A 20,074-nucleotide genomic window follows, 5' to 3' on the forward strand; every position below is an offset into this window, starting at 1 on the left:
CGTTCCAGCTGAAAAAAAACCCTGATTTGGTCAAGGATCACATTGTTCTCTAGAATCTCAGCAGAACTGCATATGTTCCCCCAACCCCTCAGGGTGGGGGCTCCCTCCAGTGCCTTGGAGTGATGTATTTAATTCCACCTTTATAGTTACTTGGTATAACAGATTTCCCTTGCCATATTTGGACTTGAACAAATTTTTGCATTGGCAGCTAAATAAAGATACAATAAATATCCTTGGTGTGTAATGATACCTTCTGTGGTGTGGTATTGTGCCAGAAAACACCGTGTGATGCTGTGCTAGAAACAGCTTTCGTCTTCTGTCTTAATTTTGCTCAATGGGTTTATTTTGACAATGCAGAATATCTGAAAGAAGAAAAAGCCTACACACAAGAAAACAAAAGTCATAGATTAAACAATGCTTTCTAGGTTATCTTCTCCAGAACTCGCTCTGGAATTGTACAGACCTTCTTTTCCTTAAGGTTTTTTTTTTGGAGGGGGGTGACCTACACTGGCAATCCATTCCATTTCCCCCTTTAAACTGACCTTGGGAGCACAGAAATTAACTCATAACATTTTAAAGATTGGTTTGGAGTAGAGAAAATTCTGAAAATGTGGATGCTGTTATCCGGTAGATTTTCTTTTTTTTATGTTATTGCTTAAACTAAATTACAGAGTGGTTAGATTGCAAGGATCGGTAAGCTTTTATCAGTAAAAAGGTCAACAAGAAGTCAGTATAAGAAAACCCATTTGCGTAACTGAAAACATACTGCTGAACATTACTGATAATTGACAAGTTGATCCATAATTGTCATTTCAGTCCATAAAGTTTCCACGGCCCAAACATGGGTTGTTTTGTTCAGTTAGTAGGAAGGGGCAGAGACAATGTCTTATAATCCTAACATTCACAGGAGCACCTGGTCTGATTGATTTAAGGTGCTGCTATAAATCTGTGTATGGTTTGCAGTTGGATTTCTGGCTGCTGTTACTCTTTTCCCTTTCTGTAAAGCATCTTGCTCTGGCCTGGATAGCCCAGGAGAGCCTGATCTCATCAGATCTCAAAAGCTAAGCAGGGTCAGTCTTGGTTTGTAATTGGATGGGGGACCTCCAATGAAGAGCAGGGTTTCAAACCACCTCTGCTTGTCTCTTGCCATGAAAACCCCACCATGTTGCCATGTCAGCTATGACTTGAAGGCACTCTCCACTACCTCCAAAGCATCTTTGTCTCTTAAACAATTCCCTTTCACATACTGGTTTGTTTTATCATAGGGTTCCATAACAGGGGGGCTGCCAGTAGCTCCCTTGGTGCCCACCGAGCTTTGGGCCATTGCAAGGCAGAGCTTGTTATTGGCTGCCCACATTCAAATTAAAGAATCTTCCATTGGAAGATCAGGAGGACTGGTAAGCACTTGGGCTTTCCTTAATCATTGTGTGGTTCCATTCCACCTTCAGACTTTCCCGTTTCCCACGTATAAATCCAGAGGAGTTAGCCGTGTTAGTCTGTAGTAACAAAATAGTAAAGAGTCCGCTAGGACCTTTAAGACTTAACCAACTTTATTGTAGCATAAGCATTTGAGAACCACAGCTCTCTTTGTCAGATGCAACTGACGAAAAGTTGCATCTGACGAAGAGAGCTGTGGTTCTTGAAAGCTTATGCTACAATAAAGTTGGTTAGTCTTTTTTTTTCCAAAATAAAGAGGGTACAGAAAGAAGATGGGGAGTTACAGGGTCAAAGGAGGGGTAGGATTTTGCACTACAAGAGTTATCAAAATACAGAGTACTCAAAACATAATCTTAATCAGAGTTAATCAATATTAAAATAAAGAATACATATACTATTCCAGCTAGTGAGTATTTTCACATTTACCTTCACAAACTAAATACATTATGCAATCTACCTCGTCATTAATATTTGACCATTTCCATCTTATCATAGCTTTATATTCAATATTTATCGATATATAAACCTCATTCTGTAATTACTGCACTATTTCATCTTAACTCTTTATATAACTAATTAATATAGCAATCGTCTCTACTTGTCCCTTACGTTATCAATGTTTCCGAATCTCCAAACTATTTTAGCAAGTTGGTTAGTCTTAAAGGTGCTACTGGACTCTTTACCCTTTTCCCAGGAAGTGTGAAGAGGAGCCATTCTACTCAGCTCCACCTACTATGGAATCCATTTTGGGGTGGCACTCATCACTCCGTATCAAAATTCCAAATGTGCCCTCCAGCCCAGGAAGCCAGGGGGGTCCCTGTTCCAGCCTCTCACCTCCACATCCCTGCCCTTCCCTTAACTTAAAACAATCTAATTTTTTGTTTTCTACAGAGCTTTTTCTCTGTGAGTACACACCAGTAAGCAGTACCAGCACCACTTTTGGCCAGCAGGCTTGGGCTTCCAAGCAGCTAAACATCATGAGCAGCATAACCTTTTTTTTTTTAAAGAGAAAACACACTGGTTTTCTAGGTGCCATATGTGGTTCCATCCTGAGCTGCATTTGGGTCTAGATCAACAGCTTGCAAACCCTCGGGGTTAGAGCGCGGGCCAGAGAAAATCAGGTACCAATCTTCGTTTTAGTTTCAAACAGATGTTTCTCAGCTTTGGAAGCCAATGCTTTAAACGGTGCACCCAAAATTAACCAGGCAATACTTTTAATACTTTGGTATTAAATATGCAGAGATGCTATGGGGCATGCCTTTCACTCGCATGTCTGTCACTGTTGCATCAGTAGAATATTATCGGCTTGGGAGCTATTGTTGGGTCACTGAGACGGCCCCCGAATCAGCACACGAAAATCCACATGAACGGTAAACAGTGGTTAAAAATAAACGAATGCTGCCGCAGATAGGTCTCCAGTGATTGCCGGTTGAATGCCAGCCTGCGCTGCGCTTTAAGCCGGCGGTGCCACAAAGAGAGAGAATGTAATGGGTTTAAAGAGCCTGGCTGGCCCTTTAAAGCACGCTTCTCTGTGCGCAAGCGCATCAGGCTCGGCTTGGGGAAAGTTGCTGACGTCTTGCGGCTGAGCATGACATCATCTTTCAAGCCGCTGCGGCGGCGACTATAGTCAAAAGGGCAATAAATTTTGCGGTTCACAGATCGTTCTACCGGCATGGGCAGTTTTTCTGTTGTTAGTAACCGCCCGCCTCGCTTGTGGATTTTATTTTTTAAGTGAATTTCAGTTAAATCCGAGGCTTAATCGGAGCCAGAACCAACCCAACAACCGCATTCGACCCCAGAGATGATGATGATGACGACGACGACTTTTATAATTTATGTTATTTACAGTTCGCCTTTCTCACTGAGACTCAAGGCAGATTACACAGTGTGAGATTAGTGCAGTCAATTTCAAGGTCATCAATCCTGGGAAGCGTGAAGTAATTTTTAAAAATGTCTAAGAATGCAGAGCGCATGAAACTCCCAGGTCTCTGGGACATCTGGAGGGAAAGGCTTCCAGATAAGGGGAGATGCGTTAATTTTAGCAGATATTTATATATCATTCAACCCAACAGGAACCCAAAATGGCTTACGACATTGGTCTCGCTCTGAGTTTTATCCTCATAACAACCACCCTCTGAGGTAGGTTAGGTTGAGAGAGAGTGACTGTGCGGAGTCAAACCACATCTGGCAGGCCTTGAGTAGTTGTGTGACTGTCCTCCTGTGCTGCACATCCACCTCGCCGCTAGTCCCAGGTCCACTTTTAGGCAGCTTTGTGGGGCAAGCATCAGAGAGAGAGAGACGTGGGCCGTTTTCACACCTTACCAGCCGCACAAAATTGCGAAAAACTCCTGGAACAACCGCGCCTTCCCGGTGCGATTTCCCGTCTTGATTCCAATTTGCGGCAGGGTGTGAGCTTTCACGAGTCACAGCCAGCGCTTTTTTTCAGCAGGAAGGTAGCGGAACGCAGTTATGGCACTGCTTGAAAATGGTCACATGGCCAGCGGCCCCGCCCCGCAATCTAAACTCCCCTCTACCTGGAGATGGGGGGGGGGCACCAGCCATGCATTTTTGCCAAGGGGGATTTAAATTTTAAAAAACTCCCCCCTTGTTCCAGCTGGCTCATAGTGCCCTCATTGTGCGGTTCTGGGAGTGTGCATGCACTTTGTGCACACACATGTGGTACCAGGGGCACCACCTCCGGCCAAGAGTTGCCACATGTGCCGGCAACCCACAGAGTTCCCCCACCTCTTTCCCCAGAAAAAAAGCCCTGGACACAGCTAACTTGTCGTCCCCCTTTTGGGCTGAGACTCAAGGCGGGCTGAACCGTCCTCCTGCTGAGCCCCCCGGTCGCTTTGCCTGGGCCACCTCGTGCAACTAACGCTCCCCCTTTCTTTGCAAGCCGAGAGCATCACAGATGCCGCCGCCGCCGCCGCCACCCTCGGCCAGGCGGAGCCTGCTGGGGCGAGAGACAAAGCCCTCCTCCTCTCCACCCCGGACGGGCGGAGCCTGCTTTGGAGCCGCCGGGCAGACGGAGGCGAAGCCGCCCGCCCTCCAGCCGGCTTGCGGGAAGAAAGCGAGGCGGTCGCTTGGGCTCGCAAGACACCAACGCGCCGGGCGGGCGGGCCGGGGGGCGCGATCTCTCGTGCCCCCTTTTGCTTTTTGCTCGCGCCCCCCCCCCCTTGGGCAGGGCCGTCGTTTGCAAGCAGCGCGCTTGGCAGTGCAGCATTTTCGGGCTTTCTGGGGCGGGGGGCTGCATTGCAATCGACCCCCCCATTTTTTAAAAAAACAGCTTTTGCCCCCCTCCCCGAAGGGGGGATCGGGCTGCTGCTCTTTCCCTTCTGGCGGCGATGGATGCGAGGCGACGGCATCCCAGCGCGGCGGCTCGGCTCGGCGGCGCCCCCAGCACCGAGCGATGGGCGGGCGCCGGCCGCTAAAGCGCCCTGGCTCGGCTGGACCGCCGCGACCCTCTGCTCGGCCCGCTCCTGAGCTCGCCCACCGGCTGCTGCTTCGACGGCGAGGCGAGGAGAGCCCCTCCCGCCGCCGCTGATGAAAATGGATCCGGCTCTGCTACGGACTCTTTCGGAGCCAGGCACCAAACCGGACCGAGAGGCGCTGCTGGCGCTGGGGCAGCTCTGGGCCGAGCAGAACGGGCCCTACCTGCTGCTGGAGCCCCCCGGAGGACCCGACCGGGACCCGGCGCGGCTTCCCCGGGAAGGCCCCCCGCGGAAGCCGCCCCCGCCGCGGATCTTGTCGCTGGCGGGCGAGAAAAAACCGCCGGGCCCGGCGCGAGTTCCGAACGGCAGGCGGCTGCCCGGGGTGGATCAGCCCCTCTGCCCCGACGGCTCCCTCGGCTATCTCTCGGTGAGCCTGGCGCTGGTGGAGCCGGAGCCCGCGGGGCCAATCAGCGGCCGGGAAAGCGGGGCAGGTGGCGCTGCGAATCCGGATTGCCCCGGGGACGGTTTGGATTGGAGGCTCGTTCCGGTGCGGGACGCCGTGGAGCGAAGCGCGGACCCGGAGGGGGAAGGACGGGGCGGGGGCCCTGCCTTCGAGCCGGCGGGGCTCGCGGGTTTACACCTGGGCGGAGAGGAGCCGGCTGAAGCGGAGCCTCTCCGGGGAGCCTCGGGGGAGCGGGGCTCGCTCTTCGCCATGGAGCCTCCTCGGGAGGAGGCCCCCTTCCCCCGCCTGCTGCAGAGCCCCCCTTGGGTTCCCAACGGGGAAATCTGTCGCGGCCGCAGCTGCCCGGGGAGCCCGTTGTTGCGGCCCTTAGACCTGGCCCCGCAGGTGGGCAAGGGAGTGGACCTTTTCCCGGCTTTTGCTTCGCCCGAGGATGAGTTGGGGGGAGCCCAGCCGTTGGGCGAGGAGCCCCCGGAATATTCGCCCCGGCTCCGAGCTGTCTTCGACGCCTTGGACCGCGATGGGGACGGGTTTGTCCCGATAGAGGAATTCATCCAGTTTGCCACTGTCTATGGAGCAGAACAGGTAAAAAAAACCCCTAAAATTGATGTGACTTTCAAATGTGCTGAGATGGGGGGGGGGCTTCTCCTGGGGGCTGGTTGGATTCTGGAGTTAATCCTCCGACCCAGCCACCCACCTCTCATTTTGTTTTTTGATTATGCCTTTGTCATTTTTGGAGCTGGGTTAAAGGTATGACCTTGCTTCTTGGGTGATGATTTTTCGCCTTTTTATGTTTTGGGGAAATGTTTTTTTTAGTAGGAGTGCTTTTTGCCCAGAATAGCTTCAGTGGAAACCTTTTGATGGTAGAGAGTGTTCTGTTTTTGTCTGTGGCTTAACCCTTTTCATGCTCATTTGGGTGCAAGTCATATGGGGGCCAATGAGGCTTGCTCCTTGGGAAGCCCAGCCTAAGGCCTGGTTGACACATCCTGCAGACCTTGGCGGCAAAGCTTGTTCTGGATTGCAGTACTTCAGGCTGCAGGGGAGGCCTAGCGGTTTTCAAGTCTTTCCCCTTGCACTGTTGTTACACGCATACAGGCAACATTGCAACCCAGCAAGAAGGCCAGGTGGAAACTTCTGTGGCAAGCTAACTTTCTGTGTGCAAGGTGGTGTGCGTGTTGTGTACCCTGGTGTTGCAGCATCCCAAACTCTGCCTGCAGACACAAGTGGTACAGCCCTGAAAGATTGTCAAAAATGGGTGTGTTTTAATGTATTGAAATTAAAACCGGAGACTTCCGGCACATTTAAAGACTGACACAATTTATTCCAACGGAAGCTTTTGTGTTATTATTTGCCTTTAAAAAAAACTGAATGACGTCGGGTCAAATATGATGCTGAACTGGATGGCCTGCTTCACTGGTAGTGGTGAATTCTGTTTAGCCTGAAGGCTATTGTGAAAGCCTGGCCCTTTGACTCTGATCATATGAATTATGGTTTTCTAACGGGCATCTTGCACTCTTGAGAAAGGAGGAGGGGCTCAAGGTGGCAGGAGACTGACGGGGGCAGGTTTGGCTGTTCGGGCCCCTGGGAAAAGTCCTGGTGGGCCCGTTGTCTGAAGGGGTGGCCCCCTCTCTGTGCAAAGTAAGGCACCATGATGAAGTCGCGCAGGGTGGACACAAGCCACTGCTACTGGCCCATTCCCCCCTTTTTCTAGGGCCATTTTTATTTCACAGTCCACTCCTGGAAATTGGCCACTGTCAAAATGGACCCATCTGCTCCAAATGAGCCTGTTTAATTCAATAACTGGCATTCTTATTTAACAGGTTCTGCAATTCTGTGTCCTTTGTAGTCTCGAGTGCTTACTCCTGGTCGGCCTGTGCGAAAACATTCCACTGCACCTTTTACACACCCTCTTTTTACTTGTGTTCAACTTTTTATTTGTGTAGTTGTGGGACTCGCAGGAGTCCCAACATGGCCCGAAACGGTGTTGATCTTCTGGGCCAAGTTGCGGTGGTAGTTGATGGCCAGCTTGGCTTGTATCTCTCTCTGTGGTGGTAGGAGAAACACATTTAGGATCTTGTGGCTTTCGTTCCCATGTCTTATGGGGTGTTGGGGACTGCTGTGACTAGGGGAAGAGAATAAATGTCAGAATGGCCCTCTGAGATGTCATCCTCCACCAGTTAAGTTTCCAAGCCTGAGATGATCCCTGCTTGGCTGGGAAGGGGGAACAGCCGAGCGGAACCATTTGCTGGAAAGAACTGGCAGGTACTGGTGAGGTGTGTTAATGTCCCCCATTCCTAGTTACCTTGGGAAAACATGGCAGTTGGATCACATGTTCCGTCATATTTATCATTTGGCCCTTCTGGTTATGGCATTCTGTGGCCTTCCATATTAGTACAGCAAGAAGAAGAACAGCTTTCTTGCTCCCTATTCTCCCCCCCCCCCCCTCCAGCTGAGGTTGCATGAATGCACATGGGATGAAAACTGACAGTTTGGGTGCTGTTAAGTGTTGAGCTACACACGCTTTCCAGGAGGAAGTATGGAAGCGCTGAATGGGAATGGGTACGTTGTTCCTTTACCCTTTGCTTACTGATGTCTCTGGATATTGTTGCAGGTGTATTCTATTCCCTTTTAGGGGGAGGAACTCTCTTAATCGTTGGCTTCTATTGGCTGAGTTCCGAGCATCACCTTGTGGGTGAGATTTTAACAAGAGCTGAAATCACAAGCTTATTTTCCGAACTGTGCCAGCTTTGATATGCGTTGCCCACTTGGAAAATTAACCTGGGAACTAGAGTGCCAACCTGTCCCAACTAGTTCTTGTTAAGGCTTGTTTATAGCTGTGTAGAAAGGAAGAGAGACTTGAGTTAAAACTTGAAAATATAATAAATCACTGTTACTCAGAATTCTCTAGTGTTTATGAAATGGGGTGGGAAAATAAAAGTTGTTGAAGTGTGACACACAAAGTTGGATCCAGATCAGATGTTCAGTAGTATAAATGGGTGCAGGCAGTGTAATGACCTCCTTTCTCTCTTTAGGTAGATTTTGTCTTTAACCCTTTTCTTCTTGCCCCCTCTGGGTAGATTGCTCCCACAAGGAATGATATTACAAAATAACTTAAATTTCCCCTTTAATAACATGCCCAAGTGTCAGGCTCCTTTGTGGGACTATATGGCCCGGAGGATAGGAATGAGATTTGGGAATAACAGATACTCTGGGTTGAAAAAAAACACAAACCAAACTTTTATTTTTACAAGAAGCCTATTGGTTTCATATTATTTCTTAAGCTTGATGGTTTCAAAAGTGTGTTATTTGTTCTTACAGTTACTTTTCATAGACACAGCCACTCAGATCTTCTCTCAGGCTGTTCACACAGTTTGTCTGCTTCTGATAGCAATTTCTCACTCAAATACACAAGACTTTCAGGCACACACACACTTTGCCTCTTTTGCCCTGACTGAGTGTTCTTACACAGTTTAGGTTTCCACACAGGTTATATTTCTCTCAGAAATGCTTAAACACGCTTATGCTGCAGACAGCTTGCCTGCTAAAACCAGACTCGCTATTTCTCTCAGAAATGCTTAAATACACTCAGGCTGCACACAGTTTGCCTGCTTTCCCCAGACTGTATGTTTTTTCAAAAACATACACAGTTAGGCTTCCACTTAGTAACAGAAACAGCAGTTCACTCCACCCACACACTCAGAGCCAAACTACAAGTGACGCCTGACACAGGTTGGACACTTGTCAGCTTCCCTCAAGTTTTGATGGGAAATGTAGGCGTATTGGTCTTGCAGCTTGGCTCTCCAACTGCCGTCCAATGGACTTTTCAACTGTCACTTGTCCAACATTCCGCCAAGCTGCCTACATTTCCCATCAAAACTTGAGGGAAGCTGACAAGTGTCCAACTAGTGTCAGGCATCACCTGTAGTTTGGCCCTAAGTCATCCACCAGTCACCTCACTCACTCATCCCTCTCTTTCACCACCACTCTTCATCTGTACCACACCAAGCATTTAAAGACACACACTTAAAATCATTACAGGCAGTGTGTGTAATGGTTAGCATGTTGGATAGGATTGGAAAGATGTGGGTTCGATCCTCCACTCGGCAATCAAGCTCTCTGTATGAGCTTTTCCCAGCATCTTTCCTACCCAGCCACTTTCTTAGTATAACCTACCTTGCAGGGTTGTGGTGAGGCTAAAATGGATGAGGAAGAACCACATGAGCTGACTAGAGCTTCTTGAAGGATGAGCTAGGTGAATAAAGTGATTGTGTTTGAGAGTGGGGGAATTAGTCAATAGCAATGCCACTGACAAACAACTGGCCCAGGGAGAACTAGTCCCTAACAGAAGGGTTTCTAGTCTAGCTTTCTCTCTGAAGGGGTAGCTTTCTTCATGCAGGGAGTTGGTAATCTGGGTGGGCTATGAAAGAAGCACGTGTATTTTTGAAGCAAAATGTTGGAAGCAGGGGGCTATACCACATGGTATAGAACTTCCAGATCTGGGAAGAATTGTCTCCTCTGATCAGAGCAGAGGGGCTGAGTTTGGGTAAAGAAGGCTTCGTATTGGGGTGCTAGCTTGTTATCGTTTGCTGTCTAACAGCTCAAGCCAGTCTTGCATAGCTTACATTTGACTGTGCCTGAAACCGTAGATGTTTGCATGAGGGAGTGCTACAGGGTGTGTTATATGCAAGCTCTCCATTATTCTGGCTTGTGCTTCTCATTTTCCAAGCATGAAAAGTGAAGGATTATTTTCTTTTCAGCCCTCCAAAATTATCTTGGAGATTGCAGACTTCTAGTTCTTCCTTGCTGAGTAAATCCACCATGACTTGGCTATTACAGGTGCATTAAAAAGGTGTTTCTGTAGGTCTAGGAGCTGCAATACCTGAAGCAGTTGGTTTTTGGAATAGCTAGGCCCTCTGTTCAGTCTTGGCTACTTTGTTTTACCAAGAAGGATCAAATAATGCAGTTAAAAATCTGCTGTATCAAGCCCTAATAGAAAGTCTTCTGCAGTTTTGGCAGGATGCTGACTTCTTTTTTTTCTTCAGATAGTTGAATTTCAGTTGAAAAAGAGATCATTTACACAGATGGTCATCCTAGGTTTTTCTCCCCTTTGCTAAATAGAGTTAGTAGGTTTCTGAATTTATTTTTCAAAAACCTGCCAAACCCATTTTTACCCGAAGTCAAAATTCCTCCGAAACTTTTGTCTACAACCTTTCTCAATCCTCGTCTACCTACTCATAACTGAGAATAATTCCTATTTTGTTGGTAGAAAATCCTTTCAGGCTGGGATTCAAAATGGGTAGCGGGGAGCAGAAAGCATGGAGGTCGAATTATTTTTGAGGCACCTGCGGTCACTTTACGTCCCTCTTTCCTTTCAGTTTCCCCTCAAAAACGAGCGAATTGTTTACTACATATGTCACTTCCCCCTTCTTTAGGAATGTAGGGCTGTGTATGTGCTTTTCCATCCCATTTTGTCATTGCAAGAACCCTTTTAAGATAGGTCAGATTGAGAGAGAGCGATGGCCTGGAGTTGTCCAATGAGTTTCACGGCAGTGTGGGAGGATTTGAATCCAGATCTTCCTATTCATAGTTCAGAGCTCTCACCTCTGTCCCGCACTAACTCTCAACAGTGAAGCCAAGACAGATTAAGAAGGTAAAAAAATGTCTTGCTGGGTTGGTGGTTCTAGCTGAGCATTCTGTTTTGCTTGGTGGATAGTCCAGTGCCTTTGGGAATCCCCTGAGAATCCAGGCATGACCTTGGAATAAGCCTGCAACCTCAACCTGGAATGTGTCTGTAAGGGTGGCTGGGCTACGTGCCACTCTCCAGAATATCTTGTGGTTGCTGGCCTGAGCCCTGGTGCTGTTTGCCCCCTTCCTGCTCCAGGTTTTCTCTCTGTTTTAGCAGACCTTGGAAGGGTTGGCTCTTACCTGCACCTTATAGCTCTGGTGAGGAGAGTTAATTTCTCATGAGGATACAATTGGCTTAATGGAGGGGATTCCTGGATGGGCACTCACTTATTTAGCAGTCATGCACCATGTTGTGAGCAGCTCTTTGTAAATCCTGCCTGGATTTCTCTTCATTATTGATGCTGCTCTTGGATTCCTCTTCTTAAATTTCACCCCGCTGTTCTCGGCTTGGCTATCGTGTTGCACAAGATTCTTGGGGTTCTGCCTTGGGAATAATATCCTATTGATGAGCCGTGTTACCATCTCTGCCTTCTGATCAATTAGCCTTTGTGGCAACCTGGTGTTTCCCTTTTCCTTGGCCAGTTTCTTCATCCTGTTTTGAATCCTGACCATTTCTCTGATTTCTCTCTCATCTTCTAACCTTGCAGAAGGGGTACCCTGTCCAGTCTGGGCTGTTCTGAGGAACGCTAGCTAGCAAGCTATCTTCTTTTTATTTCTCTAATCAATTTTATAACAGTTGGTTGTGTATGTTTCTTTTTTTAAAAAAGATAATTTGCATCGGTATGCACTTTATAAACTTAATTTATAATCTGCCGTTCTCATTGAGGCTAAAAGAGTATTCCAAAATGTAAATATGATGCAGTCAGAGCCGTATAATAATTCAGCAAACAAGGAAATAGAACTGGATTGTAAAATTACAGAAACACAGTCACAGTATTGTGCATATCAAATTTCACAGACATTATGACCCTATTCCCTTTATAAGAAGGTGCTTCTGAACAATTAAGTGGAAATGTGGAATGGGGGGGGTGCGCTTGACTTTGATATTAGTCCTGATTTTAACATTCCTATTACTTATGGGTCTTTACCCCACTCTTCCTCTAAGATGATCAGAGAGGTGTACATGGTTTTCCTGTTCTTGACTTTGGCCATAACACCAGCCCTGTGAGGTAGGTCTTGCTGAGAGAGCATATCTGGCCCAAGGTTACTCAGGGAGCTTCATGTCCATGTAGTGGTTTGACCCTCTGTCTTCCATGGCCTGATTTGGATACGCTAATCACATGGTCCCTCGCTGCTATTGCTTGTCGAGTTTCTTTCAATGTACCAGCTCATGTATCCACTGAGAAGCATCAATCCCTCCCTGTCTTTCTCCCCCTGGGCTTTACTGTTGGAAGTATTTTTCTCCCATTCTGGCTCTGATACCAGAAGTAATCTGGCCAGAAAGAAGAAAAGTTTCATACAGAGAAACACGGCAAAGGAGCAGTGTTAATTTCCTTCTTGCTCATGTGCTCCATGTTCTGACAATTAAACAAATAGCTGCCCCTCCTACACGTGAGTAGGTTGGTGTGCAATTAATGCTGGTGTGTCTCCTTGTCATGCGTAGCATGGCCCTTATTATGCTCCCAGCGGGGGCACGTTTTAAGAGGGCAATTCCTTTCTTGGTGCCATGACAGCTTTTAGCTGCTCTCCTGTCTATTTTTTCCCTCCCTGTACCCCAACATCTTTTAAAATCTTTAAATCTTGCTTAGAAGGTAAGTTGTGCAGAAGAACTGCAAACTTTCCCCAAGCTGAGTTTGACACGGGCTGTACTGTTTTGGGGGCAGGCATGGATTCTTGAGCACTTGCCAGGTAGCGGAAACGAGGCAGAGCTTGAGATGCTGTTCCCCACCCAAAAGATCCACTTGCAGCTCAAACTTATTTCAAGGTACACTGAATACCCAAGATTGTGTTTGGTCTTAGAACAAACTAGTCGGGGTGGTGGGGGAACACCTTATTAAAAACAGAGCTCGCTACTTGATCCGGGAGAAGAAGGGAAACTGGTCGGAGGCTCTTCATATTTGTGGTTGTGGTTTCTGCCAGAACGGTAGTTTTGCCCAGATTCAGTCCAGGGTATAGGAAACCGATTTCCTCCCCTGCTTTCTCTTTCCCTAAAGTCAACACCAGCATTGTGTGGATTGTAGCTATCAGTTTCAGGGAATAAAAGCCTCTATGGGAAGGGCAGCGGAGACCTGAAACTCGGCCTGCTTGGCTAGTTCACAACAAGGCTCCTTTTCTGTTCTGTGTTCAGGGCTGCTCAAATGCCCGAGCAACCCAGGCGGTTGCTTGGGGGGTGCTGTCGCCTGCAAATACGGTGATATGGAAGGTGAAAGGTGCGTCCTCGGGTCCCTTGGCGGTATTGCTGAGGATGTTGGGGCCTGGCTTGTTGCATTGTGAGCCTCCACAGAGTCATTTTACCAGGGCTTTTTTTCAGCTGGAATGCGGTGGAATGGAGTTCCAGAACCTCTTGAAAATGGTCACATGGCTGGTGGCCCCGCCCCCTGATCTCCAGGCAGAGGGGAGTTTAGATTGCGATCTGAAACTCCCCTCTGTCTGGAGATCAGGGGGCGGGGCCACCAGCCATGTGACCGTTTTTGCTGAGGGCAACCCATTGAGTTCTGCCACCTCTTTTCCTAGAAAAAAACCCCTGCATTTTGCTGAGGTGTGTTTTGCTTTCAGAAGTGATGGAGTGTCAAAGTGGGCTGTTCTGCGAGAGTACTGTAGACATTGTTGGGAAAAGGAAGGGCAGGTATGTTGCGTGTGTTTAAGCCTCTGTCCTACAACAATGGAGTAGCTGTACCCAATCTGCCATCGCAGAAACGACAGAGTTTAGTGTCACTTTGAAGACGTACCAGGCTTCCTAAGGTATAGAAATGTTTGTGGAGCATAGAGCAGCAGCCCCACCCCACCCCATAGCATTCTGAACCTTTACTGAGGAACTGCGGTCTGGTTACTGCCTCAATTCCCTATACAGACTTGCTCTTTGAACTTCTTTTTTTGCTAGCCTCAGCCCCTGCCGTTTGTAGTAAAGGGGTAATATCTGTGGCCTACCTTACAGATTTATTGTAAGGTAGGCCACAGCAAATTCACCATGTGCTTGAAACGCTGAAAGTGTGCTACCAAATTCAACTGTTGAATAGAAAAGTATCTCTTGCTAGTCTTGTTGTCCACCTGGCAATCCCTCTCCTCTAACCACATTTGTTCAGCCCTGGTCCTTCTTTTGTCTTCGCCCAGATGCTTTATTTAATGAAGGTGGTATGAAGGAACAGGGGAAATGTACTCTTTTTTTTTTTTTGCTTTTCCATCTTTTGCTGACCAAGTGCGGTTTGCCTCTGCACCTCTGGAGTTAAAAAGCCAGGCTCAGTTGCAAGACGGGTAGATGATGCCTGTCTCCCATGGATGTCTGGATTCTGTTACCCCTTGCTTAAAAACAAAAAAACACCGACCTCTTTCCCTTGGCAGCATTCTTTAAACTGAATTCTGTACCAGTGTAAGGCCTTGCAGTGGGTTGTTACTCTGCCATACCTGTGGAATTCGGCCGCTGTTGCAACCCATGCTTTCCTGTAGGGATGGGGCAGTTGGTGGCTTGTTCAACTTGACGTGGGGTTTGTGATTTTGGGGAGATAGTGACAGTGTTGGGAAAGTGACAGCAAACTGCTTACAGATTGACAACCTCAGATTTTTCAGGCAGCAGAGTCTGTACGGCAGTTCCCGCTTGGGATGTTTATGTGCTCTTATCTGATTTTATGTTAAACAGACCAGATACTATCTTAAGCGGCTTTGGATGTTGTGCCTTTTTTTAAAGGGAGTGTGTAATTGGAGCAAAGTTTCGGGGTGGGGTGGGGTGGGAGGGGAGAAGGTGCTCGTGGCTGAAGAGAAACTCGGCTAGAGAAGGTGGTGGCTTTTCGTGGCTTCTGGCCAGGCGCAGGGCTTATGCAACGGAACAGCTGGGCTGCTTTGTACAGCTGATGCTGCAGCTCCCAACGTTCCTTTTTTGGTTTTTTTCCTGTCTGCTTTTGCTTCTCCTTTTAAAGAGGGGAATTTAAATGCTGTAAGCACTGCTGAATTGAACACCTGGAAGAAATGCATTTACTGATACGGGAGGGGGAGAGAACGGTTCGTCCTACAGTGAGGGATGGAGTATCAGTTTTCAGTTCTCAGGCAGTAACTATTGCAGGCATGAATGAAGGGCTGCTGCTGAAAAAGCCCCTTTGCCCCTGTGTTGGTATTCTGGCCCCTCCTTCCATGTTATTGGTAAGGGTGCAATGAAACTGGAGTATGAGGGAATTCCATACTAAAGTGGAAGTGGGAAAAGGGTATCCTGGAGGGGGAGACTCCTGGACAGCAGGACATTTAACGGTATGTGTCAAGTTGCCAAATGGGTGTGAAGTTCTCTGCCTCTCTGTAAGGTCCTGTAGGTGGGTCTGTGAATTCAATGCTGCCCTTCTTTTGCTGTGTCTCTGTCTGCCATAGGATCCTTTCCTTCCTTGCTGCTTCGGGTTCTCTGTCCAAGTGTCTTGCAAGGCCTGTTATTCTGCTGGAGAAATTGTTCATTTATAGTCTGCCTTTCTCACTGAGATCCAAGGAGGATCACAATACTGTAAGTGAATACAATATAATAGAAATTGACCTGCAGGAATTAAGCATGGGGGGGGGTGTCTGTGTGTTGACTTCAAACTTGCTAAGCTGGCTACCTAGGTCTGTAATTCTTTTCCCCCCTCTCCTGTGTTTTAGGTATGGTATGTTCTATCTTCTCCGCTGCAGACCATTACATGTCCCATTAAAAGAGAGGGCACGCAGCAGCATCTGAGTGGACAAACAGTTCCAACTAAAACGTTATTGTGGCATAAATATTTGTTTATTTAAAATATTTCTGTGCTGCCTTTCCACCCAGCTTAGGGTCCCCAAAGTGGTGAACATATCGAACATTAAAACAGCATTTAAAATAATAATACTACTAATAACAACAAAATTCAATTTATATACTGCCATTCAGGACAACTTAATGCCCACTCAGAGCGGTTTACAAAGTGTGTTATTATTATCCTCACAACATTCACCATGGGAGGTGGGTGGGGCTGAGAGAGCTCTGAGAGAGCTGTGACTGACCCAAAGTCTCTCAGCTGGCTTCAAGTGGAGGAGTGGGGAATCAAACCCGATTCTCCAGATTAGAGTCCTGCTGCTCTTAACCACTACACAAAACTGGCTTTATATAAATGCAAATTTATATAAAATGTCTAAAACGATAAAACAAAACATACGTGCATAGGTACATTGCACGTGGTATGGTGGTCGGAGCATTGTATGAAGATCTGGGAGATGCAGGCTCATATCCCCAACTCTGCTAAGCAAGGTTGCTGAGTGAGCTTGGGCCGGTCGCACCCTCTTGGCCTAACCTACTTCACAAGGTTTGAGGTTGTTGTTAGAGATGGGCATGAACCACAAAAAAACCGAACCTTGTGGTTTGTGGGTTTTCACGAACCAGGAACTGGCACGAACTGGGGCCAGTTTACGAACTGGTTCGTGGGGTTTAAATGCCCCTTCCTGGCTGTTTAGCAGCAGCAGGGAAAGGGGCCTTTGACAGTTTAAAGGGCCCTTTCCTGCCTTGCGAGCAGCAGGGCCCTTGAAACTGCCTAAGCCCCAGCTGCACACTTACCTTGTCCTGCGGGCCCGTGGTGCCCTTCTCCTCCTCCTGCAAGGTGCGGGAAGGCTGTTTTTGGCCTCTTCCACCACTGTGTGGGCCCGCAGGGTGGCGGAGGAGGCCGAAAACGGCCTTCCTGCTCCTCAAATGGCCATGGCAGGGGTGAGGGTGGGGGCTGGGGTTTAAACTGCCCCTTTAAGACCCAAACGAACCAGTAGACCAGTTTGTGGAATTTCGTGCAAACGAGCTTCCACGAACCACTGGTTCACGAACCATGAACCGGCGTTTTTTGGGGTTGTAATTCGATTCGTGCCCATCTCTAATTCTGAGGTTAAAATAGAGGAGGGGAGAACGGTGTTGTGCTCTGCACTGCGTGTCCACTGAGGAGAAACATTTCTGTTTGCTCCACGTTCTTACTCAGCTTGTGGGAGGGGAGCTTTTAGTGATGTTGGACATTGACGTTGATTTTACTTTTTGGGGTGTCTCTTAATATATTGACTTGGTGAACGGTTTGAAAGAGGTTTGTGGAGCTGGTGCGAGTTGGTTATAAAATCGAAGCAGATAAAGTTTCACACATGCTTGAAGAAAGGAAGGCATTAAAATAATATAAAATAGAGCAGAATGCTACGGGTGGGGGGTAGGGGGGGGTCGGCCGGCCTTTTCCTTGTGGTCCCAACGATTGTGAATCCAACCTGTTGTTACTTGCAGCATCTCCGTCTTCTGTTCTTGGTCACCCACTAAATTGTCTTGCAATGTTGGAAACTGGCCTTTTTCTAATTAAAACACTGTATATAATAAAGGGGGGGTAGGGCTGAGAAATTGCAAAAGGGCAAAATATAGTGGAAATCCCACCATTCAAAATCTGTACCTCCTGAGTCATATAAACTTTCGGGGGCTGCTTTTTCCTTTAACTGACTTAACAGCTGTGGCCTACTGAAGCCTGTGCTGTTCTTATCTGGCCAGTGAGTGAGTAGGTTAATATAAAGTCATATTTTCCTGCATTTCCAGAGAGCCCTCTGATTGTGGGGAGTCTCTTATCTGGGTCTTGGGGCTTTTGTGCTTGCAAAGGGGGTGGGAGCCATTTTACTATTAGGTATGAATCTGTATAATACCAGGGTGCTGGGATGCAAAAAGAACCTGTTAACTTGGCTTCTCTTAATTTTCCTTCTCTGGCTTTGAAATTTGGTTTAATTTCGTATGCAACTTGCTGTATGGGGGCGTGGGAAGGATGGCTCACGAGTCTCCGGAGGGGAAGTAAACGGTGGATGTTCTTCTGACTCACTTGAGGCTTTTGCTCCAAGTGTTTCCTTAATGCTGTGTGGTCATCATGTGGAAGTGAACGGAGTATTACTTTTCTCCACCTGCTTTCCAAAGGCCTGGGGCCATTTGACACCTCGCTAGTGCCTGTCTTAGGCCTCCAAGGCTTGTTCATGCAGCTTCAGGCCATCTCTCTCGGGAGCAGCGTGCATTTAATACTTTCATCAGCTCTCGCTGCACGTGTGCCAAGAGTTTTCCATATCTGTAGTGCAGCAAAGTCACAGGAGCGAAAATAATTTCTCTTGGAGGCATCAGGAATCTGTATCAAAGCTGTTTTCCCTTCATTTATTTGCTGAATTGAAACTTGTCAAATTCCCTCTCTGCTCCTGTTCCACAGGGTGGTGAGAGTTGGCTTGGGTGGCCAAAGCAGGAGGGTCGATCTCGCTGGAAATGAGCCGAGCTCCGGCAGCCCTGCTGCCACCTTGGAGGCTCACTGTGGTTCCTGGGAGCAGTAAAGAAGATGGGCCTCTTGCCTTCTTCCATACTGCTAGTTCCTCGAGGGTGACCTGAGTTGCTTAGCTAGGTCTGGTGTGGCAAGCAAGATGATCTGATGTGCCAGTCTTTGCTGGGGGGGTTACATATCCCTGGATGAACTTCAACAAATAGCATAGTTGTCCCTGTCCTACATAATTTGGACCTTAGAGACTCAAACTGGGGCAGGGTGGGGGAGTGTGTGGATGGGCCACTCTGAGGCCCTACTCCCTGGGGTCAAATCCTGATGTCCCTTCAAACAATCAACTCACAGAGTGGTTGTTGTGAGGATGATAATAACACACTTTGTGAACCACTCTGAGTGGGTGTTAAATTGTCCTGAAGGGCAATATGTAAATTGAATTTTATTGTGGTGGTGGTGGTGGCGATGATGATGATAGAGCTGGGCTGAATCCACACGTCCCGGCATAGCGCTAAACTGCTGGAACGATAACATCTTCCTGGTGCACCCGCGATGACGTCAGAAATTGCACCCAGAAGACGCTATCGTTCCAGCAGTTTAGCGCTATGCCAGGACGCATGGATTCAGCCCTGGTTCATGCATGCAGCTGCTATGCCATGGAGCCCACAGAGCAGTCAGGATACTTAGGTACCCCTTTCCTTTTTTTAAAAAAAGGCTGCTCTGAAGAGGAAGTGTGGTCATTCCAGGCTGAACTCCTTTCCAAACTGAGAAAGATAAATAGATTTTCTGAGCTGGGGCACACCCCTTCATTTGGAGCGCCTTGTTTTGGTGTTTGAGGCTTTGTGGTTAAGGAATCAGGTATATTTTCCTGACTCGATAGCATTACTATTTCCTCTCTTCCCATGTAATTTTTTTAAGACCCAGTCTTCAATAAATCCTTTGAGAGTAGCTCCCCCCCCCCTTCCTCCTCCTAGCTACAGTGAAATAATTTTGGTGGTTTCTGTAAAGGAAACTCAGTGGAAGAAAGTTAATACTTGGTATGCTGGTCCCTGTAACGGGAACTACAATGAAGGCGTTGTTCTCAAGGTAGCTCATAGATCGTATGGAGCTTGGCCCAAGAATGAGTATTCCTGAGCAGGGTAGCTGTTCTGTAGCTGAGATCCTGTTGCAGCATGGAGATGGACCTGGTTTCCTCTTGCGCAGTGTTCTCACAGGACACCTCTGTGCCACAAGATTATTTTTTTTAAGGCTAGGAATGGAATGGGACAACTTTGCTGGAGGGGTTTCTGTTTTATGTCTTTGTGTTGGGCCCAGAAATCATGTGTCTGTATAAAGGGGCTTATCTTTGCAGGAGCACAGGATGAGTTATGTGGTTCTATTTCAGCAAAGGCCAAGGAGTGACCACAAATGAGCTTATGAGGCCATAACGTTGGAGTTCATGTACTGTGGTTTGCCTTCACCATGGTTAAGTGTTAATTCCGTATGCATGAAGAAAACCCTAGTTAAGGCATTTCCTTTTCTACTTGTGCAGTCTCACAGGCGTCTCCTTGTGCATGCCTTCTGGGCCTTTGGCTTGGCAAGGAATGCTAAACCATTAGGGTTACCATTCCCCCGCCGGGGGCGGGGGATCCCCTGCTCTCAGCCTTCTGCCCCCCATGCCCATTTACTCG

General features: G+C 47.7%; 1 protein-coding gene across 3 annotated transcripts in view; it reads left to right on the forward strand.

The window, feature by feature from the left end:
- The first annotated feature begins 4,508 nt into the window (after positions 1 to 4,508).
- Positions 4,509 to 20,074, forward strand: part of RAB11FIP3 (RAB11 family interacting protein 3) — an 87,982-nt gene continuing 72,416 nt past the window's right edge. For all 3 annotated transcript variants that reach the window (XM_054992827.1, XM_054992828.1, XM_054992829.1), the window contains exon 1: positions 4,509 to 5,916. In XM_054992827.1, the coding sequence (XP_054848802.1) occupies positions 4,984 to 5,916 (933 nt within the window). In that variant the 5' untranslated portion in view covers positions 4,509 to 4,983. The remainder of the gene's footprint in view (positions 5,917 to 20,074) is intronic.

Source organism: Eublepharis macularius, chromosome 12 (genome assembly GCF_028583425.1).
Source record: "Eublepharis macularius isolate TG4126 chromosome 12, MPM_Emac_v1.0, whole genome shotgun sequence".
NCBI classification, from domain to species: domain Eukaryota; kingdom Metazoa; phylum Chordata; class Lepidosauria; order Squamata; family Eublepharidae; genus Eublepharis; species Eublepharis macularius.